Source organism: Lygodium microphyllum, chromosome 6, assembly GCF_053477565.2.
Source record: "Lygodium microphyllum isolate KBCC chromosome 6, Lygodium_microphyllum_v1.1.10, whole genome shotgun sequence".
NCBI classification, from domain to species: Eukaryota; Viridiplantae; Streptophyta; class Polypodiopsida; order Schizaeales; family Lygodiaceae; genus Lygodium; species Lygodium microphyllum.
This window is the reverse complement of record NC_141140.1, coordinates 163,596,287-163,614,267: the sequence shown is the minus strand read 5'-3', so window position 1 is coordinate 163,614,267 and position 17,981 is coordinate 163,596,287. Positions and strand designations below refer to the sequence as shown.

At 42.2% G+C, this 17,981-nt stretch overlaps 1 protein-coding gene across 3 annotated transcripts in view; it reads left to right on the top strand.

The window, feature by feature from the left end:
• The window catches only part of LOC148035365 (uncharacterized), a 244,427-nt gene that overhangs the window by 30,671 nt on the left and 195,775 nt on the right, over positions 1-17,981 (top strand). For all 3 annotated transcript variants that reach the window (XM_087680397.1, XM_087680398.1, XM_087680399.1), the window contains exons 3-6: positions 11,492-11,629; positions 11,832-11,942; positions 12,278-12,328; positions 12,412-12,512. In XM_087680397.1, coding sequence (XP_087536523.1) covers positions 11,492-11,629; positions 11,832-11,942; positions 12,278-12,328; positions 12,412-12,512 — 401 coding nt within the window. The remainder of the gene's footprint in view (positions 1-11,491; positions 11,630-11,831; positions 11,943-12,277; positions 12,329-12,411; positions 12,513-17,981) is intronic.

Sequence of the window (17,981 nt, the reverse complement as noted above, 5' to 3'; positions counted from 1 at the left end):
CTCCATGTTGGTAAAAAAACGCTAGGATAGTAGTCCACCATGCAAATGGATCAAATGGATGGAGGAGGAAGATCTGATCCTTCCCCACTTGAAGAGGTGGGAAAAGTTAGCCACCAAGGCAATTGGGATGGGCCCATACTTGATCTCGGGAGAGGGATCCAATGTTGATCAAGTATCATAAGCATGCTTGAAACTCAACCTCGGGAGATAGTTTCTATGCTAGTCAAGAATACAAAGGAGCAACCACTAAGGTAGTAGTGTACTTGTCATGAAATCAAAACAAACTAGTAGTGTAGGAAATGATGGTTAAATGAAAAAAATACCTCAACGAAAAGGAAAGAAAGACGAATGCCAAGATAAGGGAAAAGGATGCTCGATCTCAAGAAAGAAGTACTCATCTTTGTCTTCATGCTAATGGAGGCCATACTCACCAAGGTAGAAATGAAAAACAACCCTTTAGCCCAGGTAGGGCCTCCAATGGTAGTCTTAACAGAAATACAAAACCCAACATGAAAAGATGAGAAAAGAAATCTACATATTATATGTTTCATATTGAGATTCTTTGGATGTTGTGGGATTGAGATGTAGCAGAAGTAAATGAAAGAAGGAAGTGTGTAGCGGAAGACTTGAAAAGGTGTGGCTAAGCCTAAAGGAAACTAGCCTAAGTTTCCTAAGGATGAGCCTCTGGAAGGGCAGACTGTATTTACCGAAGTTGGTCTTGGATCTGGGTCACACGAAGTAGAAAATATTGGATAGTATCTTTGGCCTCAAACGTAATTTGCTAAAGTTGTCCATAAAGAGTAACTACCCTCATGGTGGAAGGTGCCATGTACATCAGGTGCAACTTCATCCATACTTTAGAAGGTGTCTTGCAAGAGGTAACCGATTTCTTTGGAAATATACTGAAGCAAGGCCGAGTAAGCACGGGAATCGTCCAAATCGCATCTAAGCACTGCCTCCTCATGGTTATCTTCATCAAAATCAGCTAGAACAGGAGAAGGTCGTTGAGGACATTCAATGGCTCTGCAAACCACGTATCATAACTGCTTTTGTATAAACCAAGCCTTCATCACAGCACTTCATGTAAGGTAATCAGGTCCATGTAACTTATCACCAGTGGACGTGCACGGAGGAGCCATCTGTAGAGAATTTAGAAGAGAAGTAGAGAAAAGAAGGTATTTGGAGAGGGAACACAGCCATACCACAAGCGTAGACTGCAGAAAATGAGAGTTCACATGCAGTATTTACCAAAATCTTACCAAAACAAGAAGAAATCTGCTGCGAAAAGTCCAAAAATTAGCCAAAAACTGCCTGAAATAGAAAAAATGGCTTGATAATGCAGTTGCTGTTGAGAAACCCTTCACCCTTCACCTACAGTTTGCGTTTTTTGCGTTTTTTGCGTTTCTGCATTTTGCGTTTAGGGTTTGCAGCCCCAAAAAGGGGCGCCATCCTAGACTGATTATGCCTATTTATAGGCCACTCTCTCATTCATTCACCACCGCTGATTCATTCAGTCCGTCATCTCTTCTCTCCAGCCTCTCCACTACCCTCACACCCCTTCAGGAGGACATTGCGGTTCGTGGTTCATGGCTATCTTCATCATCTTCCTTGTGCTATGACACCCTTGTTTCCTTGTATCACATTCACTCCATGATTCAAAACTTCATCATTCCATTCATCAGAGTTTTTTTCTCTATTCTCTTTTCTTCTTCATGTTTGCCGAGCTCACTCTGTGTTCCTCCCCGCAAACCCTACTGTCTCGCTGGTACGTCATCTTTTGACATGGTATCAGAGCTGAATCTGCTCAAACTGCGGCAAAGATCCTCCACTCCAGTGAAGGAAAAGACTGGTGGCGGGTCCGGCATCCACTTCTCTTTTTCTTCGGCTGCATCAAAATCTCGTTTTTGCAGATTTCAGGTATTTTAGCTTACTGCCCACACCCCGAATGCGGAGGACATCGCGGTCCAAGCTGGCCATTGCTGTCTAGAACAGTCTGGTGCCTGTTTCCAGCCTATCACACACTGTTCGGAGCTGATTTCAGCAAATTGACTGTTGCTGTTGTTTTTTTCCTGCGTTTTTAGTCTTTTTCTCACCTGCTACCTACGTTTTTAGTATTTCTCTCACCTGCTACCTACGTTTTTAGTATTTCTCTCACCTGCAGGCTGTCCTGCCTGCGTTTTTAGTCTCTCTCTCCTCATCTGTGTTTTTCTACTGATTCAGTCTCTTACTGCTGGTCGCATCCTCCTCCCACTGGCAACTCACTTTCAGCCCTTCCACTACTCTCTCACCCCTTTAAGGGGGACATTGCGATTCATGTTTCACACTACCCTCACACCCCTTGAGGCGGACATTGCGGTTCGTGGTTCATGGTGGCGGACCTCTTCCTTCTTCAATAAGGCACACTGGTATCCATGGCTTCTTTACCAATAGATGACCAGACTACTGGGTGTTCCTACTGTGGCATCACCAGACACACCACCGATGCTTGCCAACTTCGACCTTTGCTCCCCACCCCCCAAGAGTATATGCGTCTTCCACCAGGCACTCCTTGTGCCACCTCTCCTTTCTAGGCCACAGAGATTGTTCTACATCAGCTATCAGAGTACTATGCTCAAGGCGATAAGACGCATTCGATGCGTACTAAGTCCTTCGAGCACATGGAGGATCGATTGGTGCTACGATCTCTTGGAGATCGTCACAATGCCAGCGACAATCTTCTCCCACTCATTTTCAGATACAATGGCTTCCATGACCTGCCGTTCTGCAGTCCACTCCACCGAGAGATAGTGATTGTTTAATACCGTCTCCTCGTCAATCCGCTCCTTCGAGAGATAGCTGCTTGACTCCTTCCTCTTCTTTGGCTACCTAGTCCGCTCCACTGAGAGACAGTAACTGTTGCCCATCTCTTGCTCATTTTGAGCCCTACCCTTCCCCACCCTCGACTACTCAGGTTTGAGAGGCTACCTCTAGGAGCTCTTCGGCACCCCATATACCTTCTTCGGCACGACTGACGATACTTCCTTCATCATCAGACATTTCGGAGTCCGTGATCCATGAGTTTTTGGATTCTCTATCTACTTCAGAGGGGGATGTTAAATCTTGGCCCTCAGAGGGGGCATCTACTTCTTCGACTTTAGCGGGGGCCCCTCCACCTCCCACCTCCGAGGGGGAACCTACTCCACATGAAGTTTTTCACCCATCCTCTACCTTCTTGGGGTGGCTGTCTTCGACCAGTCATCTTTTCTACTGATACCCAGGATCTAGAGGATCTATCTAGATCGGGGCCCTTGGATCTTCAACACGACTTGGTGACTAGGCCTTCGTATTCCTTCTAGCATGGATGCTCGGAGCTAGTGGCTTCTCTCCCGAAGTTGAGTTTCGGGTTCTACAGCTCATCCTGTCTCCTGATTAACTTCAAAGGTCTCCTTTTAGGTGGTATTCTCAGATTACAGGGTGGATCTTCTTCTTGCCTTGGTCACTTGGTCAGCATGGAGCCACCTCCCGAGATTGAGTACGGGCATATCCTTATGGTTCTCAGCACCACACAAAGTCCGACATTCCTCCTATGCATCGCATGTTTTCATCATCTTTGTACTCGGGTGCTTGGGCAAGTGAAGAATTTCCCCACGAGGGACACTGTCCGTATTCCTTCTAGCATGGATGCACGGAGCTAGTGGCTTCTCTCCCGAAGTTGAGTTTCGGGTTCTACAGCTCATCCTGTCTCCTGATTAACTTCAAAGGTCTCCTTTTAGGTGGTATTCTCAGATTACAGGGTGGATCTTCTTCTTGCCTTGGTCACTTGGTCAGCATGGAGCCACCTCCCGAGATTGAGTACGGGCATATCCTTATGGTTCTCAGCACCACACAAAGTCCGACATTCCTCCTATGCATTGCATGTTTTCATCATCTTTGTACTCGGGTGCTTGGGCAAGTGAAGAATTTCCCCACGAGGGACACTGTCCAAGTGGCACCTGTTGCATGAGCATTCTTCAGCATGTAGCATTGCATCTCCACCTCACTCTTCTCTTGTTCTCCTTTTTGGGCCTGAGAGGAGGTGTTGAGAAACCCTTCACCCTTCACCTACAGTTTGCGTTTTTTGTGTTTCTGTATTTTGCGTTTAGGGTTTGCAGCCCCAAAAAGGGGCGCCATCCTAGACTGACTATGCCTATTTATAGGCCACTCTCTCATTCATTCACCACAGCTAATTCATTCAGTCCGTCACCTCTTCTCTCCAGCCTCTCCTCTACCCTCACACCCCTTTAGGAGGACATTGCGGTTCGTGGTTCGTGGTTGTCTTTATCATCTTCCTTGTGCTACGGCACTCTTGTTCCCTTGTATCACATTCACTCCATGATTCAAAACTTCATCATTCCATTCATTAGAGTTTTTTTTTCTCTTCTCTTCTCTTTTCCATGTTTGTGCCGAGTTCATTCCGTGTTCCTCCCCGTAAACCCTACTTTCTCGCTGGTACATCATCTTTTGACAGTCGCCCAGCGAGGAAGAGATGTAGAGACACCAAAACGCTGGTTGGAACTGACATGCAGGTAGGAGAGGGGCTGACACAAGCGGTACGGATGCTGATGTCAGGAAAAATGTAGGAAAACAGGTCGCTCAGTTGGAGCAGCAGTTGCTTGATCAACAACGATCAAAACAATCTTGAAATCAGCAAAGAAAACACAGCAGGAGCATAGAATCTGAAATCTAATACCATGTCAGAAGTGGAGCAGCAATGGAAGCATAAACATATGCTGTAATAAATTGCAGAAACACAAGACAAAAGAGAAAGGGAAAGAAAGAACATTGAAGAAGACAATACGGATGAGAACTCAAATGTATGCTCGGGAAATAGAATCCATATATCCAACACCAGTCGCATACAGCAGTGAGTCACTGGCTGTGTGGGCACTGGCATTGGCACTGGCTCCTCTCTTCTTGGAGTCTCCACACGTGTGATGGTAGATGAGTGACTTGAGTGAGAAGGAGGAGCTTGAATATACAGGACAAAAATATGTCCTCAATATAATCAGGTTGGCCACCAATAAATGCCCAATACAACCAAAATGGAGACCATAAAAAATGCCTAAAATATCCTAAATAATGTGCTTAGCCTCTGCATGCATAGACACACATGAGCCGACATATCTGCTACTAACATTCCTAAGAGACTAGCCTTGGGGAAGGTAATGACCAAACCAGTCCCATATTATTTGCAAAGTGAATGCCCTATGAGATAAGCTAGTTTAAAATGAAGTGGAACTCATTCATGAGTGGACACATGAGTGACATCCTTCATGTGTATGCCTTTTGGAGCATCATTACATCATCCGAACATAACAAATGGGTCCCATAAGTATCAACTAGAGTATAAAAGAAGCAAATACTTGCTATCCAAATAGTGAATAACAAGCCTTTCCTGAATTATGGGTTAATGACTGACCTCAAACCCTTAAAGAAGATTGCTTCAAAACATAGGTGTTTCTAGGCCCATAAGGCTCCCCAAAAGCTTCATGCATTTGCTCCTCGATGCATTTTCAAAGTGATGTACTTGCATTCATTGGCAAAAGAAAAAAAAAAGAGTTATAACTTCAATAGTTTGCCCAATCTTTTTTGCAACTTCCCCTTTTTTTTTCTCAATATATCCAATTTCATGGATGCTTACACATTAGAGGACCAATGGTCCCAGTCGTTGAGTCTTCAGTTCAAGTGTAAAGTCTTTATTACCATAAACCTTGTTGGTATATGGTTTGATGAATTTACACACAAAATTTTCTTCTTTCCAGCCCCCAAGCTAATTCCTAAGCAATTCAGAAAGTGCTTTAATAAAGTAAATCAACTTTTACTGGTTTAATCGAAGTATTGATGAGGCAAGCAATGCCTTCAACTCCAACTAGGGCAGCTTGGATGGCCACATGGTAGTTTGGCCGACCTGCCCTCAGTTGGTCCCCTGTTTTTGCAACCTAACTCGCTCTTTTTGTGCCCCCACTTTTAGTCTATAAACAGGTTGCCCTTTGAACAATGTGTCGCTTTAGTTTTGTACCGAGATTTTGGTTGTTAGCATATGCGCACACCCTCTTGTACTCTTTTTGCCATGATCTATCAACGTTGATCATTCCTAGCGTTCATGTCTCTTTCTCCCTCTCTTCTCTCCATGTTCAACATCTACAATCAGTTTGTGCATATCCTTTCACATCGCTGCACGTTGACATGAACGTGCATGTAAAGCATGAAGTTCCATTTCTTTGGCATATTAGATTGGGGCATTTGCCAATCTCTACAAAACAGAGGATGTAGCACTTGGTGAAAGGGCTTCCCTCTTTCATTGTTACACAGGTAACGTGCGTGGAGCTTGTCAACTTTTGTGCCAAAGAAGTATATTGTCTTGTTCACATGGCTATTTGTGGACTTATTGATCATTGTTCTCTTGGGGGTCATAAATGTTTCGTGTTGGTTGTAGATGATTTTACCAGAATGACTTGGGTTTCTTTTATCAAGGCTAAATCTGACGCCTTCACCAAATTTGAATAGCGGTGTACTTTAGTGGAGAAATCAAAGTAATGAAAGTTTGTAAATGTGAAAACTTAACAATGGAAATGAGTTTGTCAATGAACTCTTTAGTGGACTTTGCAAGAGAGATTGCATCCAAAGGCAAAATTTCACCCCCTATACTCCTCAACAAAATGGGGTACTAGAAAGGAAAAATTAAATAGTGATGGAAATGGCAAGATCCATGATAGCTCTTGCAAGTCTTCCAAAGAGTTTTTGGGGAGAGGTAGTCAATTCTATTGTCTTTATTCTTAACCGTGTTCCTACCAAAGCTATTCAAGGAAAGATTCCATGGGAAGCCTTTATAGGTATAAAACTATCAACGTCCTATTTCAAGACTTTCGGTTGCACTGCATATATGCATGTTCTAGTTAGGAAGGGAGAAAGCTTGATCCGAAAGTAAATTTTTTTATATATTTGTGGGATATAGTTTCACAAGTAAAGCCTATAGAATTTGGAAACCAAAGAAAAAGGTAGCGATCACAAGTTGTGATGTTATCTTTGATGAAGACTTCCATAAATATGGTGATGAAGATGCAAATGGTTTCCAATTTCCCTTTTTCTCTTCACCTCACCTTGAAGAGGATGTTGAAATGCAGCATACAAATCTTCCTGACTCTATTACACCATTTGCAACTCCTCTGTTGGAATTGGTTTTTCTAGAGCCAGTAACAAAACTTCCCCCAAATGATTAAGAATCATGTTAAAAGAGTCTAAACTCACTGATCTAACTTTTTCTCCTACAACAAAGTATAGAACCATTAGTTTGTGTACTTGCTTTGTGTGCACAAAATGGATGACCAATTCATCAAATGGATGTAAAGCTAGCCTTCTTGAATGGAGATCTCTATGAAGAGATCTATGTTGAACAACCTCTAGGCATTTTGGAACCCAAAAAAGGAGACAAAGTGTTTTTGTTGAAGAAATCTCTATACATTCTAAAACAAGCTTAAAGGGCTTGGTATCATAAAATTCACAAGCTTTTCATTGATTGTGGATTTTATGCTCTCTTGTTGACTCAAATTTGTATGTATTACTTGCTGAAAATGTTGTGGCTGTTCTAGTCATCTTGTATGTGGATGATTTAACATGATTGGAGAAAATGCAACAAGCATAGTTTCTATAAAACAATAGCTTTTCATTCAATTTGAGATGATTGATTTAGCTCTTCTTCATTGATATTTGAGGATGGAATGTGAAGAAAACTGCTAAGGTTTGTACTGAGGAAACATAGAGTGTATGACCATAATAGAAACACAAAGAAATAGACATAGACACAGAAAGCAAAACTCAAACCGTAAATGCAAAACTCAAAACTCAGACACAAACAGAAGAAGGGAGAGAAGACACAACTCTAAAGTGAATGAATACTGTAAATGAATGTAAGAGTGTACAAATACTCAAGGGTAGAGCAAAGTGTCGGAGAGTGATGTCCATCGGAGATGGATCCCAAGTTTGTGACCACTAGTCGGAGTGTGGAGTGAGGAATCTGCAAAACGCTGATGCCAGGAGGTTGAGGAGATTGAGACGACAGTTGCAGAAGAGAGAGATGATGCGAGGCGGCTCTAGAAGGGTGCAAACGCAAGCTGAAGGATGTCGCCTAATGGAGAGGGAAGCAACCACATTGTTGCTAGGCAGAGGGAGCCCAAACGTAGGTAGTTGGAGGGTGCGGAGATTGATGCTTGGCTGATATGGGTCAAATTCAGGCACTGAGAGATGGTGGTGATGGCAGGTGGATGCCAAATGCAGCTTGGAAGATGGCACCAGACAGTGGGCGACAGCTTGGAGGAAGGCGCCAAGGCACTGCAAGGGCTGATGGAGAGGTGGTAGTAGTCGCAAAGGCTGGACAGCCACGTGGAGGTAGACTGATGGCTGAAATCTGCACACAAGGGTGAGAGACTTGCAAAAAGGGATTAGATTGATTGGGGGAAACCTGTCTATTTATAGATGTTGAAGGGTGCCCCAAAGAGTTAGGGTTTTTGGGGGATCACTGAAACTCTCTCGATCCGCTCCCCTTTTTAGGGTTTTTCATTAATTAAGTGTGTTTTGGGGCTGTTTAAGAATGCTAATCAGCTGAAAAGCGTGTTTTAGCTGAACATGGAATTGTGGCCATTCAAAGATCACATTTTCATCTCAAAATTCAAATATTTGAAACAGCTTTTTTTCAAATATATAATGAAGAATTGTGGACTTATTGCATGTCCTCTTGTGCCATGTTCCAAATTAAGCAAAGATGTCAAGTCTCTAGAATTTGAAGATTCAACAAAGTACAGGCAACTTATTGGATCTCTTTGGTATGTTACTGAACTCAGACTAGATCTATGCTATTGAGTTAGTACTTAAAGCCGATTTTCTAACATTCCCCATGTATCATTGGCATGAACGGTTGAGGGTTGTGAAATATGCTGCAGGCACAATTGACTATGGCATTACTTGGTATTCAAATATTTGGATAGTGATGCCAATTTGGCTGAAAATATAGATGATAAAAGATTAATTTCAGGGTTTTGCTTCATGTTTGCTGGTGGGCCAGTGTGCTAGCTTACCAAGAAACAATGTTGCTTCAGTTTTAGGTTCTTCCACAAAAGCAGAATATAAAGCCTATTATTCGGCAACATCTGTAGCCCTATGGTTCCTACAGCTGTTGAAAGACATCCGTGTTGATCAAAACTTGCCCATGACCATCTTCTTAGATAGTCAATGTGCTATTGCTCTTGCAACCAATCCTGTCTATCATACCGAGGCAAAGCATATTGATGTTGCTTGCCATTTTACTTTAGAGCAGGTACAAGCTAGAGGATTCAATTTGCAATTTTGCACATCTAAAGACAAGCTTCCTGATATGTTTACCAAAGCCTTGAATGGGAAACAATTAAAGGTCATTACTCAAAGTATTGGTATGGTTCCTCCCAACTGGATCTGAAGAGGAGGTGTTGGGAGTGTCAGCTCCAATGTGAGGACCCTACAGATGGATTCTCACAAAATAAACTTGTTTGTAATGATGACTATTAAAATACCCTAAATAGGAATAGTAAAAAAATTAGTGTGTTTGTCACCAACATGACAGTGCCATGTGTCACTGTGGAGTGAACTTATTGATATGGCATTGCATGTGGTATAGATCAACTTGTCTGGATGAGGAGAGCAACCTTCCCTTTTGGGCTTATGTCAAGTCCTAACTGGAGGGATGAGAATTTTAAGGATATTTGTCATACATGCAAATTACGACACTTGCCACTGCACGAGGTGCATGGGGACACTTTTCACCTGCCATACATGTGCATGGGGCACGTTTCATCCATTTTACATGCATGAAAAGGCTGAAGGGTGTTTTGCCTCTTTTTCCTATAAAAAGGGCACATTGAGAGCCTCTCTATACATTATTTGGAGCTCTACTCGACCAAGACACTTATTGCAACAAAAGGGAAGCTGTTGCCACTGTTTTGAAGCCATCTCTGCAAGTTTACAGCCTGATTATTTACCTTGATTTACCCTTAAGTCGGTAAGTCAGTACATAAACAGCCTATTCTGTGTGCATCACTTATCTCTTGTATTTTCAGCATATAATCAAGTCTTTATGCTACTGGAACAATGCTTTTACAGGCTTCAATTGTGTACATATGGTGCATGATTCTCTCGCTAATTTGTGGTGCATCTGTCTTAAGCTTAATTTCAGCTGTAATCTCAGTCTAATATCAGTTTAATCTCTGTGCAATCTTAGCTGTAATTCAACCTTTGTGTGAGTAATCAAAGTTTAATTCTTGTTCCAAGCATCGTCTATCATTGTTCATTGAGTTTATTGATTCATCTAGTGCATTATCTTTCATTCCATTCTTTGAGCATTCTTTTGCTAGTTATATTGATTCGTACACTTTATCAGCCCTAGGGTTCTCACTCATGGTGCTATAAGTTTAGATTCTTCAGTTTTGTCTGCTGATATTGACAACCTCTATATGCGACTTAATCATATATAGCAAGCCTTCTGATTTGTAGTTTTGAGTGAACTAGTGCAATATAGGCAAGAAGATGGGGCTTTGTGTCAAGGTAAGCTAACTGTTTTTAGTTCTTAGTGAACCAGTGCAACATAGATCAGAAGACGGGGTCCATGTCAAAGTAATTATGGTGATTTTAGGAGCATGGGTAGTGTCACATTGCCTTTGCACTCAAGCCATGTTAATGCCTTTCACTCTGAAGTACATAACTGGGTTAGGAGGGTAATTCTAATGGGTTATGGGTTATATTAGGATTACAACATATGGTTAAGGATTATAGTCAATGTTAAGGTTACAAAGATAGAATTAAGGCTAGGTTTACATTAGGATTATGGCATATGGCCAAGGTGTAGAGTCAGTGTTGGCGTTAATGAGTAAGATTTTGAAGAATGATATATATGGTTACGCTTAGGATTCGGATTAGTATTAGCACCACAATTCTAACATAAGGATTAGGTTTAGGGTTAGGATTAGAGCTAGGGTTAAGTTTATGTTTAGTGTTAGGGTCACAATGTAATGTACCTACCTTGATACCTTAGACATTATGTAATACTTAGTAATTGTTGCATGTTTTGTTAAACATCAATCACTTCAAGAGTAGTGTTTGGGAGGATCAAAGGCCTTTATTGATTTTTTTGAGATATTAGGAGGGACTTCTAATAGAAAATAATGAAGATTGAGTTTTGACATTTTTAAAGTTTCCCAAATACATAAAATGAAGTGGTACCATCGTAGAGCTCATCGCCACAATCACAAGAGTTCAAATGAATCCAAATTCTAAGTCCTGAATCAAGGGTTATGGTTGTTTTAAGTTCTATCAAAATGTGTAGGAATTTTTATGTGCGAGTATGAAAGGCATCTTTAAAGGACATAATCTTCCTTTGAATTTGAGCTTTATGTTAATGATGTTTGTAAAAGCAAGCTATCTGATTCTTCTGAATGCATAACTTTTGCAGCCTGATACATTTTTGAAAGCTAGATCCAGGTGTGAAGCTCCTCGGCGCGAGTTTCAGTGTATAACCAACTATTCTCCTTGTCGGTATGTCAAGATATCCTGTTTACGCGGAAATCCCATCGCAATTTTTTCTGTCCAGGTATGGTACAATCAACCTTCTTTTGTTTCTTTGGGGCTTTGCAAAAGGAAAAATTCACAGTTTGAGTGCCTTGTTGCTATCTAAATGTGTGAAATTCATGTAAATCCAGTGTGCAGTGCAGATTTATGATATTTCTTGTTCAGGAAAGTTCTGTTGTTTTTAATTATCAGTTCTCACAATAACACTTGTTTATGTACTGCAGCTAATTGGTATACCTATGCCAGGGCTTGAGCCAGAATTCCAACCATTAGTGGATCATTTACTGCCTCATCTTACATCCAATAAGCAGGAGGTTCAAGATCTATATCTCCAGGTTGCTCTCAGCTTAAACCCCAGTTCCATATATTCACATAATCTAGGAGTATATATAAGTAGAACTTGCTGCTTGAACATGGATTTATAAATGAGTTGAAGCTATCACGATTTTTGATCTTTGGGATTGTTATGCACAAACAAAAGGCAAAATCCATGTTTGTGTGAGAACCCTCTGTATACAAGATTTTATTGTGATTTTTTATTCACGAGACTTCAATGATTCTTGTGAACTGAATCCAATAGTAAATGTTTAACTGATGCTTATTTGCTGAAGCCTATTCAATAAAGAGAGCCAATATCAGGACCTTATTTTGATTTTTGCATCCTATGCAGCTACTTCTCCACATTATGACAAGGTTGTCACCTTTCCTTCCACACGTAGAGGTTTGTTTGATTATTACTGGATTAGTTGCCCAAAAATTTTGAAGGATGTGTGGCTTCCTTATGATGTATGGTTTTGGAGACAGGTTGAGCTAGCTGGAAATGTGGAGGGGATGGATTCCACTCTAAAATATTTTGCAATGCTTTCTGGACCACTCCACCCTATTCTGACTGTTATAGATGAAAGGTCAGTGTGAAATCATCTTTTTGCCAGGGCTTATATGAGTAAGTTTAGATGCTAATATAATCACAACAGTCTCTTAATCAGCCTTCATGTTTCTTGTCTCTTCCTGTTTTAAGTTTTTTCAGTAAAAGAGTTTTATGAGTTTACATAAGGGTATTAATAACAGCCAAACAGCTCAAGTGCATGTATCTACAAATTCTCTTGCTATTTGACCACCCTACCTTGGGCGAGATTGGTCATAACTGTTCATACTGGTTATGCTTCTTGCTTCTACTTAGTTGCTGTTTTCCCACCCTCATCCTGAGCAGTGCATGTTTGTATTTTCCCTTCTGAAGTTCTAACCTGACATTCTGGATTGACAATACCGGTGTATGAATGTTACATGTGGAAGTCTCCTTATAAACCTGATTACTTTGCTTCCAAGAAGACTTTCAGAACAACAAAATTGAAGTAAAAGAGTGGAGCGTTTGGAAGATTCTCAAACATTGTATAGGGTTGCAATACTGATTAACCGCCCCAGCACTTTGAAATTTTGAGAACAAGAGACCTTCTAGTAATGGATGGGGAACTAAATGAAGGCAGAAGGACTCTGAATGGTATGCCATGTGAGGAACATGAGGGCTGACAGAGTGCACAAAGATGTATGAACAACACAACTAACAAATGTGTGCTTAAATAAATGAGAATAAAAGGAGAAGAAAATATATGATCTGGAAAGGTGTTCTAGGAGCAGACGGACCAATAGCAATGCAGCAGGAGTAGAGATGAAGCCTCTTCAGGGTTTTAAAGGAGTCATCAATGATACTACAAATCGATAGGGTGAGTGTGTCATAATTGAACATATCCTGGAACTGAGCAACCAGTCAGCACTCGGACTAGGGCTACATGGAAAATCTGCATTTAATGAGCAGATTTGTTGTGCAGCAAGGTATGGTAGCACAACACAGTATATGTGGTTGGAATAATGATGTGGCAGGCTGTGTTTGGGAGCGACAGCAGAAGCATAGTCTGTTGGACAGTAGAATGCAGATGTCTGGGCAGTTGTGGTAGCAACAATGCAGGTCCAGACAGCAATGTTGATGATATGGCAGCAGCATGATGTTCACCAGGGCAAACAAACAGTAGTGCCTCTCTTTTGCGCAGGCCAAGGATGCTGATGACAGTCTTCATAGTATCAAGGATGGCAAAGAGGTCCAGTGGTGGTGATGGAAGGTTGGGGCACAATGGTAATGAAAGTTCAAATATGTGGGGATAAAAGTAGCATGTCCCTTGGTCCCGTTTATAGGACTTTTGAGATATTTGTTCTACCAAAAGCTCTTAGTTTTTGATTTTGCTGTAGAAAAGCTGAATAATGTGACCAATAGTTGAGGATTAAATTTGGCTTAATTGCTATAACTTAACACCAATATTTATTGAAATGTTAGGAAATGACTTGAGAGGAAATTATCCACATCATAATTCAGAAACGATACCACTAAGCTAAGAGATGCACGACAGCACACTCGGATTGTGAAAGGCTAAAAACATACGCAGCACTGCAGACAAACTATGGATGGAGATGCTGGGTGAATGGTAGATTGCTGAACACTGGTCTAAACATGGCCAGATCAGCGGTACACCTGATGATGATGATTGATCCAAACTTGCTGCAAGTTTCCTGCAAGCTGATCAGCAAACAAAGTAAACTGTCAAAACACAACAGTTTAGGTCCAAATCTGGGCACAAAAAATGTAGGGGTGAGTAGTACAAAACTGGGAACAGCAAACATGATGACGGTAGTGACACTCAGGCACACACTTGGGGGTTGCACTTATACGTGCAATGACAAACAACACAATGAATTCTTATCCGGCTATCCAAGGGATTGTTTATTTAGAGACTCTCTTGTGTGACTCACAACCCTTTCCTATAACATGGTTGGACTTTCATAGTGTGTAAAAGTACTCTTTACACTAAGGTTGTGAACGATGTTAAAAGTGAACTTGACTCAAAACAAGAATCTAGTAAGGTTTAACTCCAACTTTGCCTGAAACTTTAGGTGGGTAGCCTTCTCTAGGCACACCAAAAGCACAATTTGTGTCTTAACTCTCAGTCATCTAGCTAGGCCTATGGGACTTTCGGCACTTCTTACTTGTCTTGAGACGCATGGCCCAAGACCCACTAAGTACATGTGACAATGGAATGTAAAAGATGGCTTGGCAGGCACTAGGTTCATGGTGGGAATGCATATTGTCTTGAGCACTCATCAATGATCTCCATATTGTTGCTCATGGCGTTGTTTTGAACTCTCGTCTTCATTTCAATGCCTTAAGAGTGTGCTGATATTTCCCATAGATGTAATACTCACATGTTCAAGTCTAATATCTAAATTTGTAAGGTCAATCCACCCTATCATTGCTTGTATAAGAAATAAAACATCCCTTAGCACTTCTTAGTCATGACATGCGGCCCCTACCCACCACCTAGGCACACACAACCACCGTATTACCTTATGCATGATCAACAAAGATGTCATGAAAAAGTATTTTCCACAAAATGAGAAATAATGGTAAAACACATCCATACAAAAGAGATCTGAAGTAGCCATGTAGTTGGATGTTTTGATCTCCTTTCTCACTTAGCCAAGTAAGCAATGGCTATGGCAACACTAGTTTAGTAAAATCACTCGCATGGTAACAACCATACAAAGGTTGTTGCAGGCTGCAGCAATCAACAAAAGTAGTTGTAAGTTTGAGCATGATTCTTGTCAGGGATGTTTGGCATACTATATCCACCACTGATCATGACTGTAGGTAGGATGGTGCCGCATGATGTCATTGTATCATCACTTAGTTACACATCCAATCATGCAGGGCTTCACTTACTCACCCCCTCCCTCCCTTTTGGTGTATCCTTATAAGGGTGTTGTATTGTATATCACTTTATACTCTGCTTTGCACTATATATCATTGATTACCATTAAGTACATCACACTTTGATATGGAGAGATTATTACCATTGTATCACAGTTTTGTCTCACAGGCCACTTTTGGGTTCAATAGAGGTTAATACATCTTCTTTCCTCCCTTGCCCTTGGGGCCCCCTCCACCCCCCCATGTTTCTGTTAGAGATTGTCATTCCTTGGACAGCCAGGAGTGTTACAGTGTGCAGAGCAGCAGCCATGTCAGCAGCCATGTCATCGCTGCCAGGGCAGATGCCACGTGGCAGTCTACAGTCGGCCAGCTGCAGTCGGACAGTTCTGCACCAGTCGGCTGGTCATTATTTGGCATTTCTTTTCTGCTATTTATAGCAACCCTCCAGCACATTGTCTATCACTCGTATCTGACAGATTTAAGCCTGCTGGTGACGGAGACAGCACTTGGGCTGACAGAGATCAAGGTCCTCAAGGTGGAGACATATGCAGATATTCTCTCTGCACCCGTGTATAATTCTACATTCTTATACAACATTCTTCACTGCAGATTTTCTGCGTTTCACTCACACACACACACACACACACTCTCTCTCTCTCTCCCCTCTCTCCGTTCACTCTTTGTCATGGCCATTCGCTTCTGCATTGCTTCACTCTGACACGGTATCAGAGCATTGAAGGATTGACCTAGGGTGGACCTATCTGAAGAGGAGTTTTCAGCGCGACAGAAGGTTGCGTTTTTTAGCATTCAAGTGCAAGCAAGTGGGCTGCGCATCAGAACAAGGCTGAGGCGAGTGTGGGCATGCAAGAAAAGAGAAGATTTGCTGAAGTTGCTGTTGTTTTTCTGCTGTTAGAGAAAGAAGAAGGCTGTGTTTTTGGCCTTAAGTGTAGATTTTACCTTTCGTCGCCTCCGGCTGAAGAAGGTTCGGGACACGGAGATGAGCCCTAGCAAGCTGGGTTTTCACAATCAAAGGAGTTTCTTTTGTGTTTGTGAAGGCATTGTAGGTGAAGATCTCTACAGAGATTGATGTGGAGTTCTAGACGATGATGGACCGGAAGGTGCCTGTAGCCAAAGCCTTTTGATGGAGATTCTTCTTCAGATTGAGAGTCTTCTCTTCCATCGGCCACCCTAGTGGAGATCCTGCCAGAGGATGTACCGGAGTCTTCAGTGGATGGCGAGTGCCAAGGAGAGATTTGGCCTCCTCCTCATTGGGTCCGTGACACACTCCGTGATTCAGGGATTGAGGGGGTCCTTGAGGAGTGAGAACCGCAGGATGGACTGCAGAGGTCACGAAGGCACAGGCACATACTACGGATCTTGTTTGCTCTAACTATTGTTTGTTGTCCTGTGTTATGCAGGAAAGAGAGGCTACATCCGTGAAGGAGGCTTTACAGTCTGATCATTGGCAGAAGATGATGGAAGCTGAGTTGGAGGCTATTGAGCGGAATGGCACTTGGTTCCTTGTGCCTCGTCCCTCTCATAAGAAGGTCATTGGTGCCAAATGGGTCTTCAAGACCAAGTACCGTAGTGATGGCTCTTTGGACAAGCACAAGGCTCGCCTTGTTGCTAAAGGTTTTGCACAGCGCCCAGGTGTTGACTTCCATGATACTTTTGCCCCTACAGCTCGCATGGCGACCATTCGTGCTGTTCTTGCCTTGGTTGGCCGTAGGAAATGGCCTGTTTTTCAGTTAGATGTGAAATCGGCCTTCTTGAATGGTGATTTGAAGAAGGAGATCTATGTAGAGCAGCCTCTTGGATTTGGTTTTTCAAATGGGTAGGTTTACAGGTTAAAGAAGGCCTTGTATGACCTAAAGCAGGCTCTACGTACTTGGAATGAGAAGATTGACTCGTTTCTCCAGGCCAAGTTGGGATATCGGCGTTCTAGGGCCGATCCGTAGCTTTATGTGCACACTTCCGAGGGAGGTCGTGTGTTATTTGTTGTGTATGTTGATGACTTGATTATTGCAGGTGCTCATACCCAGATGGTCGCAGAGATGAAGGCAACCCTACATCAAAAGTTCAAGATGACGGATTTAGGAATTCCATTTCTTTTTGGGCCATGAGATTTTTTAGTCTCAGAGGGGGATTTTCATCTCTTAGCAGAGATATGTACAGGAGCTCTTGGTAACTTTTGAGATGGAGGATTGTCAGTCCATTTCTACTCCTATGGATTCGAACTGGAAGGCCACTTCACACGCAAATTCTCCTTTGGCGGATGCTACTCACTACCGTCAGCTGATTGGCTCCTCAACACACGGGTTGATCTATGTTTGCTGTAGGCCTCTTGGTTGGGTTCATGAGTGCGCTTCAACAGGTGGATTGGTAGGTTGCTCAGAGGATACTACGTATTTGAGGGGGACCTCTGACTTAGGGATTCATTATCCAGCAGGGATAGGTGCTTCTGATCTTGTTCTTGCCGGTTGGAGTGATTTAGATTGTGCTGGTGATATGGATCACAGGTGGTCTACCACAAGTTGGTTTTACCTTGGGTGTTGGTGCTATCTCTTGGAGTAACAAGAAGTAGCCCATGGTAGCCCTATCTTCGACGGCTGAGGCAGAG